We start from the raw sequence: 25197 nt of genomic DNA, 5'->3' as shown, positions 1-25197 counted from the left end.
CCTGACTGCTTTACTGCAAAAGCTCCTTCCCGACCACGAGCTGGAATCATCGTTGCGTCTTCCCCACCACTTGTAGCCCCAATGGGATTCAACTCATCTCATGTCACTCCTGGCTTTCCTACGGAAGGAAATGGAATGATAGACCGCAAGAAAGAAACTGCATCACAATACTGTTCTTTCCCTGAACTTTCTTCCCGTCAGTATCTGCCTTGGTAACCCGCACGAATCATCATATTCTCAAGTGCGTGCATTGTGGATCCACACAGCATTCCGTTCAAGACTGCAAGACCTCACTGACCTCCGAAGAAAAGCTCTCAAAGTTGCGAGGCAGGGTGTTGTTTTAAATGCGGGAAACCACTCCATAAGCCAAGGAATGCAGGTCTGCGGTGATTTTGTACCCACTGCAACGGCCGACATCCCACGTCCCTGTGTTGTAAGCACGTAGACGAAACTCATCCGTCATCCGTGCTCGTCAGAGTCATTTCACTGCAGTCAACGTCTCTGCTGTTGATGCTGTTGAACCATCCTCCCAATACCTGCTGGATGCAGATGCAGTAAAGGGCTCAGCGTGAAACAGCGCAGAGATATAACGTGGGTGAGCGGTTCGGAATTGTAAAATAGTTCAACTTGAAGAACACCCATGAGGACGTCTTCGTTCATCAGACGGCCATCACTCACAACAACCCACAAAGATCCTTTGATAGATCCAATGATGTTGCCCTTCGAGTCACTTTCTGCACTACAGTAGCGGAGCCCCATGTGACATACCATCCGACCGCTCCGATCTTGGAGAAAACACACAGGGAGAAGACATCTCTCCCATTTTCTCGTCCTTCGATCAGCCTCACATGGCTTCTCCATCACGTGACCCTCCCCGGACGCCGGTGTCGTTGCTAGGAGTTGGTGCACTCTCCAGAGCATAACGTCATTGCAGTTTGTGGGCTTAGGATTACGCCACTCGCTCGTTGCGTCATCGAAATTGTGGAGGCTCAAGAGATGTTAAAAAATGAACACAAATGCGCAGCGTTCGTAAACAGGGTTGAAATTTCGCGTATAGAATCCTTTAGAGCCTTCTTTTCGCTGTTTTCTGAGTCCGAAATGACACTTTAAAGAGGCAAGAAATGACGAGAAAAGTTGCTCAGAAAGGAAGTGGGCCACTTTGCATTTCATGGTTTGCACAAACGTTCTAGCTGCAACCCTCGTCCGATTTCCACGCACCTCTCCGTCGCGGACGAGCAGCCAGGACACGACGGCGTTATTGGAGCATGCAAGGTGGCGCTCTCAGGCGTCCCCATTTACACATACTCCATAAACTGAAGCTATAATCACATCCCCAATTGGGCATTACGCATCCTCATCGCGGAGTGACTGAGATGACGGGCACCATCTGTGTGTTTCCATTACACGTTCGCTTCGTACATGTCGTGGAACCATCCTTTGCCATAAAAAGCTTAATTAAAGGCCCCAGAGCTGCGTAAACGATGCCTATCATTTGCTATCAGTTGTTGCCTAGGAAATACACGCCGCTCATAGCCACAGTTGATTCGCGGCGCTAACGCGGAATCCATTCCAACTGACCCATCTGGTTCCATTTTGTTGTACCACAAAATTTGAACTACTTCCTGTATATCTTGGATGTTGATCATGCAGATTAGACGTGGCACTTTGTGTATTACACCTACGCGCTCCGTAACGAGTATCCAAATCAGTCTGTCAATGATTTGTGCGCTTACTGTAAAGTGAACAGCAAATCTGTAGATTGTATCTTGGACGCTTCAGGTACGTAACAGCTCCGCTGCATATTGAGCATTTTTTCAGTAATCCAATTTGAAAGATTGCTGCGCCAAGCAAAACTTGCGGACTCGAAACGCGCCAGCCCTGAGGCGACTCGCGCGCCTTCTATTGCGAGATTGTGGCGCCTACGTTTAATCCGAAATAAAATGTTTTTCTTCCTACTCCACGCCTTCATTTTTCCTGGTCAACAACAACAACTTTATTACGAGATGACGAATGTGATCGTCAAGGGCGATACTCTATACCTCATTAGTGGTGGTCATGCGGGGAATGAAATAAGTATCCAGCAGAGCGTTTGTATGAGAGTACGGTTCGGGAAAGTGTGGGCAATGGAGAAGAATATTCTGGTCTGCTGGTGAATATTTGCACTTTGCTTCTCATTATATCTGGTCAGTTCGTAGTGATACCCTCGAACCGCTGCACTCCGTGTCATTTGGATCTAAAACTGTGCGCGCACAACAAAGCATCGAAATTGCTTCAAAACAAATATCGTTGGCTGTTTTTGAAATTGTTCAAGTGCAAAGCAAACGTTGTTTCCGGGTACTCACAGTGAGAACAAATGTGATTTCATTCAACGTTCGCAGATGTGTTTATCGGTGTAGACATGAGCGGCAAAACACCTCCACGGATTAAGGCCATATTTCAGCTATGGCCTTTTCTTCACCCTCTGGAAGACTATACCTCAAATTCACTAATTAACTCTTTACGTAAGGAATTTCGTGCCAAGAAGAGATTGTAATTTTAAAGAGTCATACTCTCTTCGAGAGGACGTCCGCCTGGCCGCCGTACAACTCAACATCTATGCTGCTCTCGTAGCTGTTTAAAAAGGAAAAAAATCTCCCCATTGAGAAGAAAAACGGCTGTAGAAACAAGGTTTATTCGACATCTAGTGGTTGGTTTGTAAAAACATCATTTTGAGCCGTGGAACAAATCACCGAAGAACATCGCTCATAATGCTTTTTGTTGATGATGATAAACAATCTGATGGTAGTGGTCTCGAGACAAAATCCAAACACGGTTTTCTACGTGTGTCCTCTTTTCGCTCTATTTTTCGTTTACTTTTAAATATAAATATGCATATATAAATATAAATATAAAGTGCGAAATATAAATAAATAAATAATAAATAAATAGTGACGTCGGTGGTTATTTGCTGATGCCGAAGCGCAGACTCTTGTTAGTAACGCGAACTTGCCGGAGGTTCCTGGACTGCGCCAGGAGCCGAAGAAATTCCATCAGTTCGGCTGCTGTGTAGCGGCTTTCCCGACGGCGCTCTGGAAAAAAAAGAAAAGAAAAAAAGAAAGGAAACGTCAATCATGTGAATATATCGATTCTGTCTCATGGTAAAGAATTGCTCCCTGGTGCTCACCCTGAAATCGGACAAATGAACCCATGAAGTGTGTCCATGACCATTATGCATGCCCGTAAGTTCACAAATAGCAGAACTGGTCACCCAAGTTATATTGGAGAAGGAAAAAGAAAGGCGTCAACCAGTAGAGGCGTTACCACTATTACAAACGGGGAAGGAATCCTTCGTTTGAGAACGACAGCTCCTCAGACAAGGTGGTACATCTCACAGCATGAATTAAGCGTTTTCTAAATAATCGCCTAAACATTTCTAATTCTAAATAATTCTAAAGTACAGCAGGAAGGCAAACAGGTCCTCTGACACGAAGTAGAAGACACGATGGTGGCAGAGGTTTACCGCATACATCTCGTACAGCAGGAACCCTTCGGACAGGACATCGCTAGGCTGCGTTTATCGAGAAGTACTTTATCTTGACGAAGACAACCTTCTACTGTTCGGTGGGCGATTACAGTTCAACGAGGGAGCAAAACATTGAAGTTTGTGACGACCCCCCTTGGGAGTCACAACCCACAGTTTGGGAACCACTGGTTAGCCCATGTGTGAGATGCTTACTGAATTTTTAGAGGCACTCAGGCCGTAAAGAAAATGGTCTGGTGCTGCGTGACCTGTAGGCGAGCAGCTGCAAGCTGTAAGCGAGCAGCTGCAACTGTCACTCCATTGCCAGCTGATAGGTTGACAAGGACTAAACCCTTCGACGTCACGGGTCCACTGTACCACAGGAAGGAGAACAGCACCAAGAAATGCTACGTTGCGCTCTTCACGTGTGCTGTCACTAGGGCGGTTCATCTGGAACTCGTGACAACGAGTGCATTTCTCACTGCTTGCTTTTAAACGTTTCGTAGATAAAAGAGAAGTTAGTGGTACAATTTATTCCGACTTTTAAGCGGGCGTCGAAGCTCAGGACTTAAGGCACATGTTCTAAGTTATCAAGAGCCACGTCGTACAGCCCTACTTCGCAAGCCACCAGGGTCAAGTTCAAGTTTATTGTCAAAAAGCCCCTTTGGCTTATGGAAAAGACTGCCTTATACGAAGGGGACTGTGGCAGCTTAAACTCGTCAACCGTCCTACTGGCAGTGGAAGCAGTAATCAGTTCTCGTCTCCTGACGTTTGTACTCGGAGTCTCTGACACGAGTCTTTGACACCGGCGCATTTCTTTGTTGGGCAGAAGCTGACGTCTCTTTCTCCTCATTGGATCACAGCGATCGAGTATCGCACAGGATCTTCGGCGACGCTGGAGGTACAACACCTGAGGGAAGACGGTTGTCCTCGGCATATGTGGGAAATGGGACAGGAGATGGCAACGTGCAAGGTTTCCCTGCTCGATGCAGGGGAAGTTAGACGGGCCGTTACAGGTTATGACTGGGTCATTCCCGGGGGATTTTATTGTACAGCATATATGGGAATGAAAAACGATCATATTCGTTGGGGCAATAAAAGGCGACTTGAGCAACGTGCCGCCAATCTCAGACAGCTCCAAGCCCAACATTACCCCCCAATAAAAGCGACAGTCCCATCAGGATCCTGGAGTACTCGTTGCTAACATCTAGAGCGCTCTCATAGTTTCACTCTAAAAATTGTCGGTATTTGCGACTCAAATTTGTTGATTTATAAAAATGGTTTCAGTCAGAAAGGTGTAGAGATCTGAAATCCCCCAAAGCAGAATCCGTAGCGTCCTTTTGTGCTGGAGAAAGAAAGGGACAGAACCGAGGCAAAACGGGATGGAAGGAAAATGAGAGCGCTATATAATGTCGGATCCAAAATTAGTGGAGCACTAACGAACGAGTACTATGGTAGGTCGTGACAATGAACACACCGTGCATGCCAATCTGAGGAAAAAGCCAAGAAAATAACCAGCTCGGACATGGCGTTCTAATTTTAGTTGAACACAGAGCACAAGATCAACAGCACTTTAGCTACTGTCCCCTTCTTATCACCGCGCGGAGCCGAGTTGCATTCTTTGGAGCAGAACATTTGCAAAGAAGATCCTTTTTGAGAACGGCGTCAAGCAACAGTGATTTACGTTCCCGCCCCGTATGTACGTATACGGCCAACTTGTCTCATTTTAGACGTAATTTTCAATTTTAATTTTCGGAGGAGATAAATGAGGCTTTACGAGACCGATCCTGCGATACGCGTTACTTCACAGGCCGCCCCAAATTTGTAAAAGACAGCAAAAAGAGTTTGACTCACCAATTTGCTCACGGAAGTCACTTCTTCGGTTAACGTCCAGCAAGGCGGAATCTGCAATGATACAGAAATCACATATAGAGCTCGCTTTGCATTTGTTCTTGTCACCTATACTTTGCTGGTGATTTTGTTAGGGCCATTTTTTCACTATCATCGGAGTCCATCCTGTGCGTGGCAACCTCTCTCGTTAAACGGAGGTTAAAAATGCCGGGAATAGTCACGTTTTTGCGCTAAAAAAGCACATCCACATGCGCGACAATTTATGCGCAAAATAACGTTTCGGAATCCGTACAGACTCCATCATCAGAAACCTTTTTGTGATTATGGAATCTGTATGGCTTCCTAAACGTCATTTTGAATTGTCTTAGCTGTTGTGCATGTCGGTGTGCCTTTTTACCACGTGGGCATAAATAAAGGTTCCAAGATAGTCGCCCATTAAAAAGGCAGGAAATGAGTACATTAATTCCGCGGGAGGGAAGCCGAAAAAAGCAATCTCCGGGCGTTCGTTTAATTTAATTTATCATGTACGAAAGAGGCGGTTGTTTTGTCAGCGGCACATGATTTCCATTTTACAAAAGTAATTAATCCGAGGGCTGTTTAAAATCAATATATGCGACCACCATGGAGAAAACAACGTCGAGGACGAGCTTTTTCAATATGGCCCCACCTTTGGGGGACTCGTTTTCTGTAGGACATTCTCCGAAGAAATGGTATACACATTCCCATTATAAGCATTGCAATATCACGGAGGAAGGAGATTGAAAATGTTTATTATATCCTTCGTTTGTGTTTAGTTTCTTTTTTTTTTATACGTATCATATGCACTCAAAATTTTTTCTGCCTTAGCGTTTGTTCCGCTGACTTGACGAATATAAAAAGCAAAAAATATATGGCTGAAAGTGTATAGCTAAAAAGGCAGCTGGCAAGTACAGCGAGACACGTAATTGTATCACTCGATCTTTGTGACAACGAGCCCCGTAGGAACAGGCTTTCAGACATAATTCCGATGTAATACCCCGAAATATCGTTTTCTACGTGATATAACGCGAGACCTAACAACCCTATGTTTTCGTGCCGGGGATAATTCCATCTTCCTTTCGATTGTCTGCCGAGTAATTTCTTATCTGTACGGAATAAATGAGCCTTTCTTCCTTGGCTCTGTTTGCTTAGCGGGCGCGAGACGACAAGATTATTGGATCTCAGAATATAATGTGCGCACACATGGTCAACCTCATCTCGATGGGTACGTCAAGCGGAAATTAAAACGTCTCCACCCTTAAAAGGTGATTTCGAACAAAAAAAAAAAAAAAAAAAAGAAGAAAATATCATTGAACAAGCAGTACACATACACGACTAAACTGGTATAAACGGCGACAGTTCCTCCAGTTTAGAAGGGGTAGATTCTCCTATCTTGATGATGATGATGATGATAGCAGGAAAAAAAAAGGAGATGTGAACCCGCTCACTGCGGGACGAGCTACTCCACGTCTATAGTAAAGCAAAAAGAGAGAGAAAAGACGAGAGCTCTGCTTGAGTGAGCGCTGTGCACCCTGACGATGAATCGCAGGCAATTCGCTCAGCATTTTCACGACGGTCCAGGGATCTCTGAGGTTGCGAACGTGCGGTTCGTACATTCGAGAAAAGTATGTTCCGAATCTTCACGCACACCTTGGAACTGAAATGCGTTGGCCAATCGGACATTGAGTCCAAGTCTGTGAGCGGCCGGGACATCCGCGAAGGGATTTGGTAACGCAACGTCGTCTCTGCGGAATTGAATCACTGACGCTGGATAACGCACAACATACGTTTCACATCTTCACAGGTGAAATATATCTTTTGCGTGGGGCCTCTATGTCAGCAGCATGGCCGAGCGGGTTAAGGCCCCTTTTTGGTCGTGACTGGGAGGTGCTGGGTTCGAATCCTACCACCGGCTGTGCTGCCTCAGGTTTTTCCTGAGTTTTCCAAAGGCTTTCCAGACCAATGTCGGCACAGTTCCCCCTGAAGTCGTCCTAGGATGCATACTAACCCCCACATCTTCCTGCTGTCCTCTCTCCATCTGTCCACATCTGTACGCCGCTCATAGCCACAGTTGCTTCGTGGCGCTAAGAAGGAATCAAAAAAAGCAACGCCGACGTGATCGGGGATCCACTGGAGCTCGATTGTGTGACCTTTTGCGACAGCGGCATTATACGATAAGATGATGTCGTACACTATGACCACAAGGCTACTGGAGGCCACATGTGAGCGTAGTGCTTGAAGGCCGCTCTTAGAATAAGAAAAGATTGACCAATCACCAGTTGTTGCTTGGTCGGCATTGAGAACAGCTCTGCAGCCGTAGAAGATGTCCGCTGCGATAAGCGCACCGCATGGCGGACACTGGAGCCCAGGATGACGAACGCGCAAGAAGATCCTGTGGAGGATGCATCCGTGAAAATCATCGTCCTTTGTGCAATCCCGTATTCGTTATACCGGGTATATCCACGGTATAACATCAGGCTGGCGAAGGATCCATGGGGGCACCTTGGGAATTTCATGAAGCAACGGGATTACGAGCCTATGTATGCCAGAGTTAGTGTGACGGAGGATAGCTCTGGCAAGCGGGTGACGTCGATGACGGGCTACAAGACGAGTGTAACATTTCCGCCTCGGCTAAGGCTGTTATGTTGGACGTTACGAGTAAAACGTACGTACACAATCTTCTCCCGGGAGACATCCATCTTCGATCTGTGTACTACGTTGTCAATGACACTTTGTAATCTGACTTGCAACGCTGGCCATTACAGGCCAACCAACCAAATACAGATGTCATCCGCGTACATACTGACGCCACGAAGGAGAATGCCAGGTAAGTCGGACTCCAGCAGCAAGGCTGTGATGACTGCTTGCGCTACCGCTAGTCCGCATACATACCAGCCTGCCCGTTATAGTATGCGACTGCGAATTCCCTTATGTGACATCAATACAGGGTTGAAAAAAGTCCTCTCCAGTAGGCTTTTTTTTGATAAAACCCGGACATTTTTGGAGAATATATACGAGGCTAGAGACGTGACACAGAGTAAAAACAAATGTTCTTGATTTCGGGTGACCTCTCATAGTTTCTGTTTACGGAACTGCATGTCCCATCATTGTATCAGTTTCTATTGTTTTCTGAAAAGTAGAGTTCCATGCATGCGTGGTTGAATTGTGTGGATCCTACACGCCTGGATTAGCCGTCGTGTTTCGGCACACTTCAGTTACAGTGCCTCTCTCCCTGAATGGGATCAAGTAGAAGAAAGCGGGAAAAAGTTTCATCTCAAAAGTTATAAGTTAAAAAAATGTAGTTAAAAAGTTACAAAGTTAATATAGTTAAGAGCTAATGTTGCGCGTACCTGAACTTTTGCAAGCAGCCAACACTACAAGAAAATAAACGGAGTTTCCCGTGTGACGTTGAGTTCAGATTGTCCCTTTCAGATCACTTCTGGAGAAAATCTAAAAAATCCGGATAAAATTGTGTGGATAACATAAAAAAAATCCACTGGATCAAATCCATGTGGATTAAATCCAAACAACCCTGCATGAATATGACTGACAGTGTCATATGCCCTTCTGATATCCAGAAGTACTGCCACTGTCAGCAGTCCGCATGCCTTCTGCTCTTCGATATCGGATACCAAGTCCAGGATACAGTCCATGGTATTTCGGGCCCTTCTGAACCCTGCCATGACTGGAGGGAGGAGATTTCTTGTTTCCAAAAACCACTGCAGCCGGTTTAAAACAAGGCGTTCAACAATTTTGCACAAACAGTTGGTAAGACTTAATAAATTGAACGAGGGGATGTCCAGGGCTTCAGAACGGAGACAACCACGGACACTTTCCACGAAAAGAAGACCACACCGTCGGTCCAGGACCTGTTAATGAGGTTCTGAATAGCCCGGTAGGATATGCCGTCCACGCCTGGTGCTGAGAGATGCTATAGAGGGCCGAACGCAGTTCTTGTAGCGTGAGGTCTACGTCCATAGTTTCATCTTCGGTCGGGACATTAAGATCTATGGCTCGGGAAGTCAGGTCAGCGTCTCGTATTGTCCACAACTCTGTGTACCAGTTTAACTCCCTTCTCAAACTGAACTGGAAGCCCATCGTCAATCGCTTTTCTGGATTTATATTTCGCGCTACCGAAAAACGTTTTTTTTTTACCAACTGGGAATTTCTATTCATATTGAAGGAATACGTTAGTTAGAAGTCCAGCTCGATTGCCTCATACTAATTTCTTGAATAAAAAATTCTCCTTCCTGTATAGATAGCATAAACGGATATCAAGTGCGTTTCACAGAGAACTCGTATGACTCGTCAGTGGCCAAGCGGTGGCGTTGTGTGGCTGATACTTTTGGGACATCACATGCTCTCATGAGGAAGTTATTCCTACGAGAGTTGTTCCGTAGAACCGATATTATCCCCTTCCACCGAATGGCCGGCGACGCCACGTCACCGAAAGCAATTTAAAACTCATAATTTCGAAACTATTTAGGATATCGCATTGGGTGTAATAATTGGGGAATATGTTGCGCAATTCAGGTGAGGCGTCAAACTATTCATTTGGGCCCTACACATGTAGGACGTTTTGTTTTATCCATTACAGATTTTTTAAAATAAAAAAAAGCTACAAGAGCCAGTCTTTTCGAAGAGAGTGTGTAACGATTAAATGACTAATTACCATTAATTAACTCTTTAATTAGATAATTTGGGAGAAAAGCGAGACAGACACAAGTATGATGATGAATGGGGACCAGAGTTGTGGCGTAAAGGCTCCCGTAAATGAAGACATAAAGGAGACCCGTGTCTTGCGTATTCTCGTTCACAGCCATTCTAATCCGGAAAAATCCTATTCTAATATTACCAGTTTTTTCCGAAGGTCTCGAGAAGTCCATTACAGGTTAGTATCTTTTCTGAAATTAAATTATCCGCACTCTGATTCCTGTTTCGGATTCAGAGAGCAGCTTTCAACGGAACTTATCCCAGAAAGAGTATATTATTTCGGATTTCGAGAACAAGCTCATCACGCTAGGGATCTTCATCGACTAGACTAAAGCACTAAATCGTGAAGGGCTTCTTATGACAGTATGGTATTCGAGGTATCCCGCTAAAATTGATGCGCACTCAGACTGCTCATTTGCCAAAAGAAAATGGTTCGTCACGTCTCTTTCTTACACTCCACTCTTTCGGAAATTTAACATAATACCTGTATTACCGTTTGACGATTATTTACGGTGCGTCAATTAAACAAAACAGCTCCATTTCGCTCAATTTAGCTAAACTCACAGCCAAGCCGATCTCATATTCTTTACGTAGGAACCAACTAAATATGGTTTACAGCTGCTATCACAGAATCTACAACTCATTAATACACATTCACAAAATAACGGTACTATTCATACCGGTCAATAAGATCATTCTACGAATGACTAAGATCTGTATGTATTTCATTGTGTTTATTACCGTTTCGTTACTTTATACTATTATATGAAAATCAATTAGTTGAATGTTATATTAGTGCACGTTATTGCTTGGTATTAACTCGAGTGTGATGAAATATTGATTTGACGTCTCATTGTAATTGTATTATAAAACAGAGCCTAATCTTTTGCTGCATGGGAAGTTGTGAAGGTACGGTTTCGTAGCTTGTTGCCTGTACCTCGTGCAAAAAAATTGGTAAATAAACCTTATTATTATTTGAAAAATAAGCGCGTGCCGTGAAATATTCATCCTCGAAAGCAAATGAGCCGGTATATATAATAACGGCAAACGGCATCTATGCTAGGAAAATCTGCAAAGGATAAAAAAAGAATGCCACGTATATATGAAGTTTGCCTTTGAAAATTACACAGGAGAGCAAATAGAGAACAGACAGCTTTCAAATTCCTCGCGAAAGGCAGAATATCTTGGAACCGGGTCCCAATTCACAAACCAATATGCCTGCAGCCCATTGGGAAATATAGGCTGCACGGATATGACCTGCTCATAAATTTCCCTTAATGAGACACATCTAATGAACCTGTCAATTACCGTCGTAAACCTATATCTAGGCCTGAAGAAGACTGCTGCGTTGTGCGGCATTGATGGACCTCTGTGCGCGCCATAATGTTTATATCGAGTAAAATATATGTAACAAGAAGCAGGAGGAAAATTTTCACAAACCGGATTCTAGTGTCTCTGGCAAAAGACGGGCAATTTATATCAATCGCGTTGCGGGAAAAGCGACCTCTGTGCGCGCTATAACGTTCATATCCAGTAAAGTAACAACTACTTAACTACTTGTAGCATTATGATCAACTCCGTGGGAGGAAAATTTTTATTAACATCTAAAATTTAAAATTTTCATCCGCACCTGATGTGGCGAATTTCCCCATTCATCGCCGTAATTTATCTGTTGTCGGCTCCCAAATGCACCTTTATTCATTTTATCTTAGCAGACCTCTATCTTCATTCTGTGTTAATTGGAAGGCGCTTGCAAAGGTAGATCTTCTTCGTCCTATATGCTGTCATCGTCCGGATTGGGGAAATAAGGAGAGAACAGTGGCGGTGTAGTGGGCCCTGAATGAGCTTGATGGCGACCCTCCCGCATTTTTCCCATCAAATTTCGTGGCCTCTGAAGCGTTGCAGTTCGGGAAACCACTTTCAACAAATGCAATGGATGAATGCAATGCGCATAGTACTTTTTGTCCCTGCCAGTGACATGCACCTTATCGGTTCTTGCACTGGTCTAGATCAGTGGCATTCGACTCACAGGTAGCCCCACCCGCAGTGGCTTTCGGTCTTTTCATGACGGCGACAGTGCTTGGTTTGTCAGTTGGAGTCACCTCCACGGTAGCTCGCCCTGAATGCCTCCTGCAACAGCTGCTGTTGTTAGGTGAAACACCGGCGGGAGCTGTGAGATCCAGATGCCTTCAGCAGACAACCGTGGTCTCCATTCTGGCTGACTGTCTCTTCATGTAGACTGACGTGTCGTCCGCCGGATTTTCACCAAGAGAACACAACTGCTCAAGATCTTGCAAAGAAGGCCACGCGTGCATACGACATTATATGGGGTGCATGTAGGGTGCGCTCTTTCTCAGTGTTCAGTTGCGACGCTTTACTCTATAATTCTCCAAAGTACCCTTGGGTGTCCAACCCAAGCCGCAAAATGTACTGAAAGTCACGTGTCTTATCGATGTTCCTTAGTTTCACGAGTTTGTTCAAGGCCTTCCACTTACCCGTCCACCCCTATTGCACCTGACTTTCAGTACATTGTGCTCCTTGGGAATGCTCTTTGGCGTCGTGTTTGGCGACAGAAAAAAATAAAAGAAACACCTAACGTCTTTCTGGCTAAAGTTAGCGTTTTATGCTATGCCTGCATGGTGACGAAACCAACTCGAGGACAAGATTCCTGCTTTGATTGGGAAACCCGTTTTGAATGAAGGGGCGCCTATCTTATCAGTAGTGCACTCAAGAATCACTATGGGCAAACAATACATAAGTTGGACAGATCCGGTCCCTTGTTTACTACTTCTGTGCGTCAACCTTGCAATTTGGGACAGAGCATTGCATACCTTTTTCTGGAACATTTGAGAGCATGAGAGCAGAAGACTAGCGTAGATAAGGAGATAGCGGTGCTGGCACCAGGCCGTGCGCAACGGGATTTTCGCGTACTCACGCAATGTTTTTCTTAAAATCTTGCATGTGTACCTTTCGCATGCCAATGCGAGTACGACACCGTAGGACACCAATGTCATAGGAGTGTCGTCACGATGACGTCACACTGACACTGAGCAGCTAACCGACGATTTATAATGCGGATAATAAATTCAAGTGGGCGGTGCATGAGGACAGAAATTTACCAATTAACTGATGGTTGGTGAGCTCACTAATTGCCAGTATTTTTAACGAATGAATGTACCGGTTCTTATAACGGCATGCTTTTAGTCGTCTCGCACTTTCTCAGGAGCACTTTGGTTGGGATTATAAATAATTAACAATTATAATTAAGGAATTCATTAAATAGCAAAGTGAGGTTCCAACTTTGTGGAATTTATTTTTAGGTACATTCGGAGAGCGTTTTATTTCCCGATATTTCGGAGTTTCTCGTCGTTTTCAAACAGGAGCTTGTGGCGGCCCGTAGACGACGACGACGACGCGCCTCTGCTGCCGCGCGCTACTGTGCCTGACTATGCCATAGCCTGACAGCCAGTTCAACCGGCACCGTCCTAGCGTAAGGCCACGTCTATCTGCCCGCTGGGACATTCCATCGTCGCCGGTCAGGACTCACGTAGAGGAACACCACCTCCTCTACATTTGGTGACCCGAACGTTGTGGCGTGTCGCAGAGAAAAGTGGACAGGCAGACAGCAGGGAGGCAACAGCATATGGCTGCACTCGGCTCGCTAAGAACTGGAGCCGGTGAGCGCGCGTCAACGTTTATTTTTGGCGTGTATCTTCCGGTGGCGCCGACCTGCGGCCGCTACAGGGCTCCCCCCCCCCCTCAGAGAGGAGGCGACGTGGAGCTGTGGACCAGTGTTGCCAAATCTGGGGAAAAGTCGCTAAATTTAGCGGATTTCGGGGTCCGTTTAGCGACAAAATTTTGTAGTGACTTTCTGACATGTTCAGCGACTTTTTAGCGACACAAATATTCCTTCATGAAGTCAGGAAGAATCGTGATTTTCCTGTCACATTTCAGTGGCCGACAAGCTCTAGCGAAGAATAATATGAAATTGCGCCACTTTTCGCTGGCCCTAACCCCTCAGGGCCAATCACCTGTAACGGAGATCTCTCAGCGTGCTCCCTGCAGCGTGCAGTGGTGCAGTTTCGTTGTTGTTCTTCGCAGCGCTAGTTTTTTTTAGCTGTTTCCAGTTTGCCCCATTTCTGGCGCGCCACGTGGCCTAGACGCAAGTGCTTTCCAAAATACCTCTTAAGTAACATCAGAAATACCGCAAGAGCTGGGTGATGCTGCCAGTATTCAAGGGATAGCTTCGTCCAGTCAAAGACTGACACAAGGGTGCTGTGCACCTATATTGCAAGCGTGAGATTTATGCGAGGTTGTCAGACAAGCAGGTCGCAAAAACACGAGAAGGCATCGGAACTTTTCGTAAGCAATAAACAAACCATGTTCAGTGCCTCCGGTGACAAAACGAGAAAAAGTTCTGCAGAAGATGTTCAAGATGCCGAATTTCATTTACTTAAGATGCCGAATTTCATTTACTTTCTATCATTCTTATCCACTCATGCCCATTTTTTCATGTTCTGTCTTGGCCATCCACTGCGCTCATTCGCTGAATCATCTTGGTAGGGCTGTCACCATATTGTTTCATAACATGCAACGAGCAAAAAGGGCACAATAGCGGCAGCGACTTTTTTAGCGACTTTCAGTTTCAATTTTAGCGACTTTTCGGGGCGCCACTAGCGACTTCCTGCGAATGGGATTCGGCAACACTGCTGTGGACACGAAGCGGAGCTGCCCAAGTAACTTTGCGACGAGGCTTCGGAGGAGATAAGGCTGGGGTGCGGGGGCGGCGGCTTCAAGGTAGGCCGGCTTGAGGCGGTCCAGCGCGACGACATGGCGCTGGCCCGCGATGTCGATTGTGAAAGTCTTGCGGGTGCGGGAGAGAACACGGTAGGGACCATTGTAGTGTGGCGAGAGCAGTTTCCGCACAGCATCATGGCGCAGGAACACGTGAGTGCTCGTGTTGAGGTAGGGTCGAGGAAAACTTTGGAAGGGGGCGGCGACCTGGAGGGAACCGGCGCCAGGCCACGAAAGAAACTCCGGAGCTATTGGAAGTACTTGGCCTGGGGAAGAGAACGCACGCCGTTGGCATCGCTCCAAAAGTTGCCAGGAAGACGCAGTGGCGTCCCGTAAACAAGCTCGGCTGCGGGGCAGGAGAGGTCCTCCTTGAAGGCCGAACGGATGCCCAGCATGACGGCTGTTGCTGAGAGCTGATTGTTGCTGGGTGAGTGCGTTGCTGAGTGGGCGACAGTACCGCGACCGGTACGGGAGCGTGAATGCTGGTTGTCGCCAGAGAAGTGCCGGGGAGGACCATCGTGAAGCAGGTGGAGACCGGAAACTCAGCTTACTGTGGTCTCCCTGCGGATCCCCTGTGGAATTGTGGTTCCAGTGCGACTTGCCTGCTAGAGGGTGGTTCGCTGATCGTTTGCCGCCGAAAAATTTAGGATGGTGAATGGCCGAATTACGCCGGACATGGTGTTCGTTGTTCGGGTCACCAAATGTAGAGGTGGTGGTGTTCCTCTACATGAGTCCTGACCGGCGATGATGGAATGTCCCAGTGGGCAGATGGACGTGGCCTCTAATATGGGTACCGAAAACCAAGTAGTGCGTGATATGGACGCTCTCAAACAGCTTCACCTCATCCGCATGTGGTTCGATAGGGCCACCAGAGGACGAGGATGAGATATCTGAGGCTGTCTTGTGGATCTCTGATATGGGCACCGAAAACCAAGTAGTGCGTGATATAGACGCTCCAAAACAGCTTCACCTCATCCGCATGTGGTTCGAGAGGGCCACCAGAGGACGAGGATGATATATCTGAGGCTGTCTTGTGGATCTCTGATATGGGTGCCGAAAACCAAGTAGTGCGTGATATGGACGCTCTAAAACAGCTTCACATCATCCGCATGTGGTTCGAGAGGACCACCAGAGGACGAGGATGAGATATCTGAGGCTGTCTTGTGGATCTCTGATATGGATACCGAAAACCAAGTAGTGCGTGATATGGACGCTCCAAACCAGCTTCACCTCATCCGCATGTGGTTCGAGAGGACCACCAGAGGACGATGATGAGATATCTGAGGCTGTCTTGTGGATCTCTGATATGGGTACCGAAAACCAAGTAGTGCGTGATATGGACGCTCTAAAACAGCTTCACCTCATCCGCATGTGGTTTGAGAGGACCACCAGAGGTTGAGGATGAGACATCTGAGGCTGTCTTGTGGATCTCTGATATGGATACCGAAAACCAATAAGTAGTGCGTGATATGGACGCTCTCTAACAGCTTCACCTCATCCGCATGTGATTCGAGAGGGTCACCAGAGGACGAGGATGAGATACCTGAGGCTGTCTTGTGGATCTCTAATATGGGTACCGAAAACCAAGTAGTGCGTGATATGGACGCTCTAAAACAGCTTCACCTCATCCGTATGTGGTTCGAGAAGACCACCAGAGGTCGAGGATCAGATATCTGAGGCTGTCTTGTGGATCTCTGATATGGGCACCGAAAACCAAGTAGTGCGTGATATGGACGCTCCAAAACAGCTTCACCTCATCCGCATGTCATTCGAGAGGGCCACCAGAGGACGAGGATCAGATACCTGAGGCTGTCTTGTGGATCTCTAATATGGGTACCGAAAACCAAGTAGTGCGTGATATGGACGCTCTCAAACAGCTTCACCTCATCCGCATGTCATTCGAGAGGGCCACCAGAGGACGAGGATCAGATACCTGAGGCTGTCTTGTGGATCTCTGATATGGATACTGAAAACCAAGTAGTGCGTGATATGGACGCTCCAAAACAGCTTCACCTCATCCGCATGTGGTTCGAGAGGACCACCAGAGGACGAGGATGAGATATCTGAGGCTGTCTTGTGGATCTCTGATATGGGTACCGAAAACCAAGTAGTGCGTGATATGGACGCTCTAAAACAGCTTCACCTCATCCGCATGTGGTTTGAGAGGACCACCAGAGGTTGAGGATGAGATATCTGAGGCCTGTCTTGTGGATCTCTGATATGGGTACCGAAAACCAAGTAGTGCGTGATATGGACGCTCCAAAACAGCTTCACCTCATCCGCATGTCATTCGAGAGGGCCACCAGAGGACGAGGATGAGATACCTGAGGCTGTCTTGTGGATTTCTGATATGGATACCGAAAACCAATAAGTAGTGCGTGATATGGACGCTCTCTAACAGCTTCACCTCATCCGCATGTGGTTCGAGAGGGTCACCAGAGGACGAGGATGAGATACCTGAGGCTGTCTTGTGGATCTCTAATATGGGTACCGAAAACCAAGTAGTGCGTGATATGGACGCTCTAAAACAGCTTCACCTCATCCGCATGTGGTTCGAGAAGACCACCAGAGGTCGAGGATCAGATATCTGAGGCTGTCTTGTGGATCTCTGATATGGGTACCGACAACCAAGTAGTGCATGATATGGGCGCTCCAAACCAGCTTCACCTCATCCGCATGTGGTTCGAGAGGACCACCAGAGGACGAGGATGAGATATCTGAGGCTGTCTTGTGGATCTCTGATATGGGTACCGAAAACCAAGTAGTGCGTGATATGGACGCTCTAAAACAGCATCACCTCATCCGCATGTGGTTTGAGAGGACCACCAGAGGTTGAGGATGAGACATCTGAGGCTGTCTTGTGGATCTCTGATATGGATACCGAAAACCAATAAGTAGTGCGTGATATGGACGCTCTCTAACAGCTTCACCTCATCCGCATGTGATTCGAGAGGGTCACCAGAGGACGAGGATGAGATACCTGAGGCTGTCTTGTGGATCTCTAATATGGGTACCGAAAACCAAGTAGTGCGTGATATGGACGCTCTAAAACAGCTTCACCTCATCCGTATGTGGTTCGAGAAGACCACCAGAGGTCGAGGATCAGATATCTGAGGCTGTCTTGTGGATCTCTGATATGGGCACCGAAAACCAAGTAGTGCGTGATATGGACGCTCCAAAACAGCTTCACCTCATCCGCATGTCATTCGAGAGGGCCACCAGAGGACGAGGATCAGATATCTGAGGCTGTCTTGTGGATCTCTGATATGGGTACCGACAACCAAGTAGTGCATGATATGGGCGCTCCAAACCAGCTTCACCTCATCCGCATGTGGTTCGAGAGGACCACCAGAGGACGAGGATGAGATATCTGAGGCTGTCTTGTGGATCTCTGATATGGGTACCGAAAACCAAGTAGTGCGTGATATGGACGCTCCAAAACAGCTTCACCTCATCCGCATGTGGTTCGAGAGGACCACCAGAGGACGAGGATCAGATATCTGAGGCTGTCTTGTGGATCTCTGATATGGGTACCGACAACCAAGTAGTGCATGATATGGGCGCTCCAAACCAGCTTCACCTCATCCGCATGTGGTTCGAGAGGACCACCAGAGGACGAGGATGAGATATCTGAGGCTGTCTTGTGGATCTCTGATATGGGTACCGAAAACCAAGTAGTGCGTGATATGGACGCTCTAAAACAGCTTCACCTCATCCGCATGTGGTTTGAGAGGACCACCAGAGGTTGAGGATGAGACATCTGAGGCTGTCTTGTGGATCTCTGATATGGATACCGAAAACCAATAAGTAGTGCGTGATATGGACGCTCTCTAACAGCTTCACCTCATCCGCATGTGATTCGAGAGGGTCACCAGAGGACGAGGATGAGATACCTGAGGCTGTCTTGTGGATCTCTAATATGGGTACCGAAAACCAAGTAGTGCGTGATATGGACGCTCTCAAACAGCTTCACCTCATCCGCATGTCATTCGAGAGGGCCACCAGAGGACGAGGATCAGATACCTGAGGCTGTCTTGTGGATCTCTGATATGGATACTGAAAACCAAGTAGTGCGTGATATGGACGCTCCAAAACAGCTTCACCTCATCCGCATGTCATTCAGAGGGCCACCAGATGACGAGGATCAGATACCTGAGGCTGTCTTGTGGATCTCTGATATGGATACCGAAAACCAAGTAGTGCGTGATATGGACGCTCTCAAACAGCTGCACCTCATCCGCATGTCATTCGAGAGGGCCACCAGAGGACGAGGATCAGATACCTGAGGCTGTCTTGTGGGTCTCTAATATGGGTACCGAAAACCAAGTAGTGCGTGATATGGACGCTCTCAAACAGCTTCACCTCATCCGCATGTGGTTCGAGAGGACCACCAGAGGACGAGGATGAGACATCTGAGGCTGTCTTGTGGATCTCTGATATGGGTGCCGAAAACCAAGTAGTGCGTGATATGGACGCTCTAAAACAGCTTCACCTCATCCGCATGTGGTTCGAGAGGACCACCAGAGGACGAGGATGAGATATCTGAGGCTGTCTTGTAGATCTCTGATATGGGTTCCGAAAACCAAGTAGTGCGTGATATGGGCGCTCTCAAAGAGCTTCACCTCATCCGCATGTGGTTCGAGAGGACCACCAGAGGACGAGGATGAGATATCTGTGGCTGTCTTGTAGATCTCTGATATGGGCACCGAAAACCAAGTAGTGCGTGATATGGACGCTCTCAAAGAGCTTCACCTCATCCGCATGTGGTTCGAGAGGACCACCAGAGGACGAGGATGAGATATCTGTGGCTGTCTTGTAGATCTCTGATATGGGCACCGAAAACCAAGTAGTGCGTGATATGGACGCTCTGAAAGAGCTTCACCTCATCCGCATGTGGTTCGAGAGGAGCACCAGAGGACGAGGATGAGATATCTGTGGCTGTCTTGTAGATCTCTGATATGGGCACCGAAAACCAAGTAGTGCGTGATATGGACGCTCTGAAAGAGCTTCACCTCATCCGCATGTGGTTCGAGAGGAGCACCAGAGGACGAGGATGAGATATCTGAGGCTGTCTTGTGGATCTCTGATATGGGTACCGAAAACCAAGTAGTGCGTGATATGGACGCTCTCAAACAGCTTCACCTCATCCGCATGTCATTCGAGAGGGCCACCAGAGGACGAGGATCAGATACCTGAGGCTGTCTTGTGGATCTCTGATATGGATACTGAAAACCAAGTAGTGCGTGATATGGACGCTCCAAAACAGCTTCACCTCATCCGCATGTCATTCAGAGGGCCACCAGATGACGAGGATCAGATACCTGAGGCTGTCTTGTGGATCTCTGATATGGATACCGAAAACCAAGTAGTGCGTGATATGGACGCTTTCAAACAGCTGCACCTCATCCGCATGTCATTCGAGAGGGCCACCAGAGGACGAGGATCAGATACCTGAGGCTGTCTTGTGGGTCTCTAATATGGGTACCGAAAACCAAGTAGTGCGTGATATGGACGCTCTCAAACAGCTTCACCTCATCCGCATGTGGTTCGAGAGGACCACCAGAGGACGAGGATGAGACATCTGAGGCTGTCTTGTGGATCTCTGATATGGGTGCCGAAAACCAAGTAGTGCGTGATATGGACGCTCTAAAACAGCTTCACCTCATCCGCATGTGGTTCGAGAGGACCACCAGAGGACGAGGATGAGATATCTGAGGCTGTCTTGTAGATCTCTGATATGGGTTCCGAAAACCAAGTAGTGCGTGATATGGGCGCTCTCAAAGAGCTTCACCTCATCCGCATGTGGTTCGAGAGGACCACCAGAGGACGAGGATGAGATATCTGTGGCTGTCTTGTAGATCTCTGATATGGGCACCGAAAACCAAGTAGTGCGTGATATGGACGCTCTCAAAGAGCTTCACCTCATCCGCATGTGGTTCGAGAGGACCACCAGAGGACGAGGATGAGATATCTGTGGCTGTCTTGTAGATCTCTGATATGGGCACCGAAAACCAAGTAGTGCGTGATATGGACGCTCTGAAAGAGCTTCACCTCATCCGCATGTGGTTCGAGAGGAGCACCAGAGGACGAGGATGAGATATCTGAGGCTGTCTTGTGGATCTCTGATATGGGTACCGAAAACCAAGTAGTGCGTGATATGGACGCTCTCAAAGAGTTTCACCTCATCCGCATGTGGTTCGAGAGGACCACCAGAGGACGAGGATGAGATATCTGAGGCTGTCTTGTAGATCTCTGATATGGGCACCGAAAACCAAGTAGTGCGTGATATGGACGCTCTCAAAGAGCTTCACCTCATCCGCATGTGGTTCGAGAGGACCACCAGAGGACGAGGATGAGATGTCTGAGGCTGTCTTGTAGATCTCTGATATGGGCACCGAAAACCAAGTAGTGCGTGATATGGACGCTCTCAAAGAGCTTCACCTCACCCGCATGTGGTTCGAGAGGACCACCAGAGGACGAGGATGAGATATCTGAGGCTGTCTTGTAGATCTCTGATATGGGCACCGAAAACCAAGTAGTGCGTGATATGGACGCTCTCAAAGAGCTTCACATCACCCGCATGTGGTTCGAGAGGACCACCAGAGGACGAGGATGAGATATCTGAGGCTGTCTTGTAGATCTCTGATATGGGCACCGAAAACCAAGTAGTGCGTGATATGGACGCTCTCAAAGAGCTTCACCTCATCCGCATGTGGTTCGAGAGGACCACCAGAGGACGAGGATGAGATATCTGAGGCTGTCTTGTAGATCTCTGATATGGGCACCGAAAACCAAGTAGTGCGTGATATGGACGCTCCAAAACAGCTTCACCTCATCCGCATGTGGTTCGAGAGGACCACCAGAGGACGAGGATGAGATATCTGAGGCTGTCTTGTGGATCTCTGATATGGGTACCGAAAACCAAGTAGTGCGTGATATGGACGCTCTAAAACAGTTTCACCTCATCCGCATGTGGTTCGAGAGGACCACCAGAGGACGAGGATGAGATATCTGAGGCTGTCTTGTAGATCTCTGATATGGGCACCGAAAACCAAGTAGTGCGTGATATGGACGCTCTCAAAGAGCTTCACCTCATCCGCACGTGGTTCGAGAGGACCACCAGAGGACGAGGATGAGATATCTGAGGCTGTCTTGTAGATCTCTGATATGGGCACCGAAAACCAAGTAGTGCGTGATATGGACGCTCTCAAAGAGCTTCACCTCACCCGCATGTGGTTCGAGAGGACCACCAGAGGACGAGGATGAGATATCTGAGGCTGTCTTGTAGATCTCTGATATGGGCACCGAAAACCAAGTAGTGCGTGATATGGACGCTCTCAAAGAGCTTCACCTCATCCGCATGTGGTTCGAGAGGACCACCAGAAGACGAGGATGAGATATCTGAGGCTGTCTTGTAGATCTCTGATATGGGCACCGAAAACCAAGTAGTGCGTGATATGGACGCTCTCAAAGAGCTTCACCTCACCCGCATGTGGTTCGAGAGGACCACCAGAGGACGAGGATGAGATATCTGAGGCTGTCTTGTAGATCTCTGATATGGGCACCGAAAACCAAGTAGTGCGTGATATCGACGCTCTCAAAGAGCTTCACCTCATCCGCATGTGGTTCGAGAGGGTCACCAGAGGACGAGGATGAGATACCTGAGGCTGTCTTGTGGATCTCTGATATGGATACCGAAAACCAAGTAGTGCGTGATAACTTGAAAACTTGGCCTATGGAAACGTGGACTATGGAAACTTGGCACCTCTGGTTTTTACTATTGCGGCAACATCGTGTGAAAGTGATTGCCAGTTGTGGCTTGGTTGAGTTGTGAGCGTAACTTTCACTTAGTCTGATTCATCACCTGCCAGTTGTCTTATTATTAGTGAGTTTTATTGCATCGTACGCTATCGCATTTACGTACGTAAGGGAAAGCGTGGTGGTTCTGCGCACTGCGCGAAGCTTTCGTTTGAGAGTACGCAGAACCATCAACTCCCTTACGTATGCAAGCGCGATAGAGTACGGCACACTTCAAGTCTCTATTACTCTTTAAGTCTATTAAGTCAACTATTAAAGTCTCTTGGTCTTTTGTACCGACGATGGACAGGTTTCTCCGCGACAACACACGCATTTCCGGATACTTTCGTCCAGCGTAAGAATAAAATGAAGTCGCACCTATTTGAGCGAACTTGTTCTATAGGTGCATTCTTTTCGTTTGTACCTCCTGCACCAGATCTGAACTGGGTTATTTGCGTGCTGCACTTTCCTGTTGAAAAGAAGGGCATTACTAATAAAGTTCCTTTCAGCTGGAAAGTGCAGCTCCCGAAAACCCGTCTTGCGTGGAGTCCAAGGTAGTGCAGTCCAGTGCAAGTGAAAAGAATGCGCTTTATATTGGTACGTCGCACTGCAGCTCAATCAGTTCCATTTGGAAGTTATCAGGAACGTTGTCCCGCGGAAAACGGTGACCAGAAAAGCTCAGTATCCTGAACTCGAAGAATCTTTGCGTCGATTCACTTGGGAGGTCACCAAGCCTGCGACTGATACGGTCTGTTTCTGGTGCCATTGATGGCACCAATATTACAAATCGGCCATGTTAGGGTTTGGTAAGGAATTTTGGTTAGGAATGTAATATCAATCAAGTAAAAATCAGCCACGCAGGGGCAAGTTTAAAGAGTCATCAGCGAACACGACGAAAGTAACACGGAGATGGAGACAGTGACCGTCCAACTTTCAACCTTTAATCGTATGATCTAAGGTTGGTTAATCATAAAGGTAAAGGTTGGTTTCGAATTAAAAGTCGAAAGTTGGACGTTCCCTGTGTGTCTGGGTGTTTACTTTCGTCGTCTTCGCTGTATCGATCGACCGCTTGTCTCTTATTTGGAGAGTCACCGGCTGGTCAATGACAACAGTTTTCTATCACTAACCAATGTAAGAAACTGCACAAGTACAGAGCCCACTTATAACGCCACGACCGTTCATAAAGCTTGGGACGATTTCTTTTTTGCTCAGGGGCCACGCGGGCCGCGGCACCCCCAATAGTCCCTCCAAAGGTAGCTTTTTCTTCTCCAACGGTCGTGGTCTGTATAGGAGTTTCTCCAACTTCAATTGGCGATTAATTGAACGCACCTATCTTTTGGGTCGAGTGACCATCATTTACAAGTACTTTGTTGGTGTACATTAGTATAGTATATTAAAAATAAAATGTACGCACTTTGATGTTCTACTGGGAACAAGGTACATGGATGGAGTAACGTATCTCACATCATTTCGCGTCGATAGAATCAAGAGGAGGTTGAAACCGGAGGTTGAAATCAACCGGAGGTTGAACACACTCGTGCCTTCACTATATTCATTTCTCACACACCGAGCACATTTAACACCGGGCGGTGCCCACTTGCTGGTTTCGTACACACCGGCAACAGAGGCGATCCTTCTTCAATCTGCCCAATCTAATCTGGTCTCGTCATTTATTGCATTCACACCATGCCTTCCTTATAAGTAGTAATAGAAAGCGCAATTTTCCCTCCGTTTCTAAGCTGTTCATTTCTTCTGCATTGATATACTAAAACCACACAGTGGGGATTACGGGTTTTGCAATCCCATTGATTGGATTTGCGTGAATCCTTTGAATCTTAGTCGTGTTCAACGTGCATCGCCCCAATGACACCGCTCAAATATCCAGAGGCAAAATAATTCATTCATTCCTCATTGAGTTTCATCAGGTCCCGGAGTCTCAGATCTGACAAAGCCACACGATGGAGTCTTATTTGTCGTTCCTATTTTTAGAATATGCCTCAACCAATTAAGTAAGCAAGCACCTAAAAATGGACAGCAATGTGTATAACATTTCCTAATTTAAAATCAACGGCTGTCATCGTGTGACTGAGAGGGGGCCTTCATTCTGAAAGCCAAGTGTCCCTATTTTCCCTCGAAAATCAGTTGACCGTCTGTCCTGTATGTGAACAATTTAGCGGACTCACCGGCCTCAGGTAAGCTCATCCCGTGGGCTGTAAATGTCCTCTCCAGCAAACACAGCACGGCGCACACAACCACAGCTCCTCGCATCTTGGAAGAGTCTACGACACTCCATCTGCGAGTTCCTTTTAAAAGATCCGCGTGACGTCACTAGGCGAAGGCCACACCCACTTCAAAGCGTTGCTCCTATTGGTGCAACGGAATTCTTATCGACGTTGCCTCGAGTGTCGCTTCATGAATGAACGGGCCATTTCGGAAACGGACGTTGTAGTAGTAGCCGCTTTACTCAAACGAGAAACGTTGAGGTCCAACAGTTGGGTTACGGGGCCTGGTTCTGGAAAAACCCA

General features: G+C 47.2%; 1 protein-coding gene across 1 annotated transcript; it reads right to left on the bottom strand.

Annotated features, from left to right (window-relative positions):
• Nucleotides 1–2653: 2653 nt before the first annotated feature.
• LOC135387635 (uncharacterized) lies at nt 2654–24958 on the bottom strand. Its single transcript, XM_064616746.1, has 3 exons — nt 24856–24958; nt 5354–5404; nt 2654–3068 (listed from the first exon to the last, which is right to left on the bottom strand). Exons 1-3 carry the CDS (start codon nt 24938–24940, stop codon nt 2941–2943), a joined length of 264 nt encoding a protein of 87 aa, XP_064472816.1. The 5' UTR covers nt 24941–24958; the 3' UTR covers nt 2654–2940.
• Nucleotides 24959–25197: the final 239 nt, after the last annotated feature.

This window comes from Ornithodoros turicata, chromosome 3 (assembly GCF_037126465.1).
Source record: "Ornithodoros turicata isolate Travis chromosome 3, ASM3712646v1, whole genome shotgun sequence".
NCBI lineage: Eukaryota > Metazoa > Arthropoda > Arachnida > Ixodida > Argasidae > Ornithodoros > Ornithodoros turicata.
The sequence above is the reverse complement of the archived record's forward strand: the minus strand, read 5'-3'. Positions and strand labels throughout refer to the sequence as shown.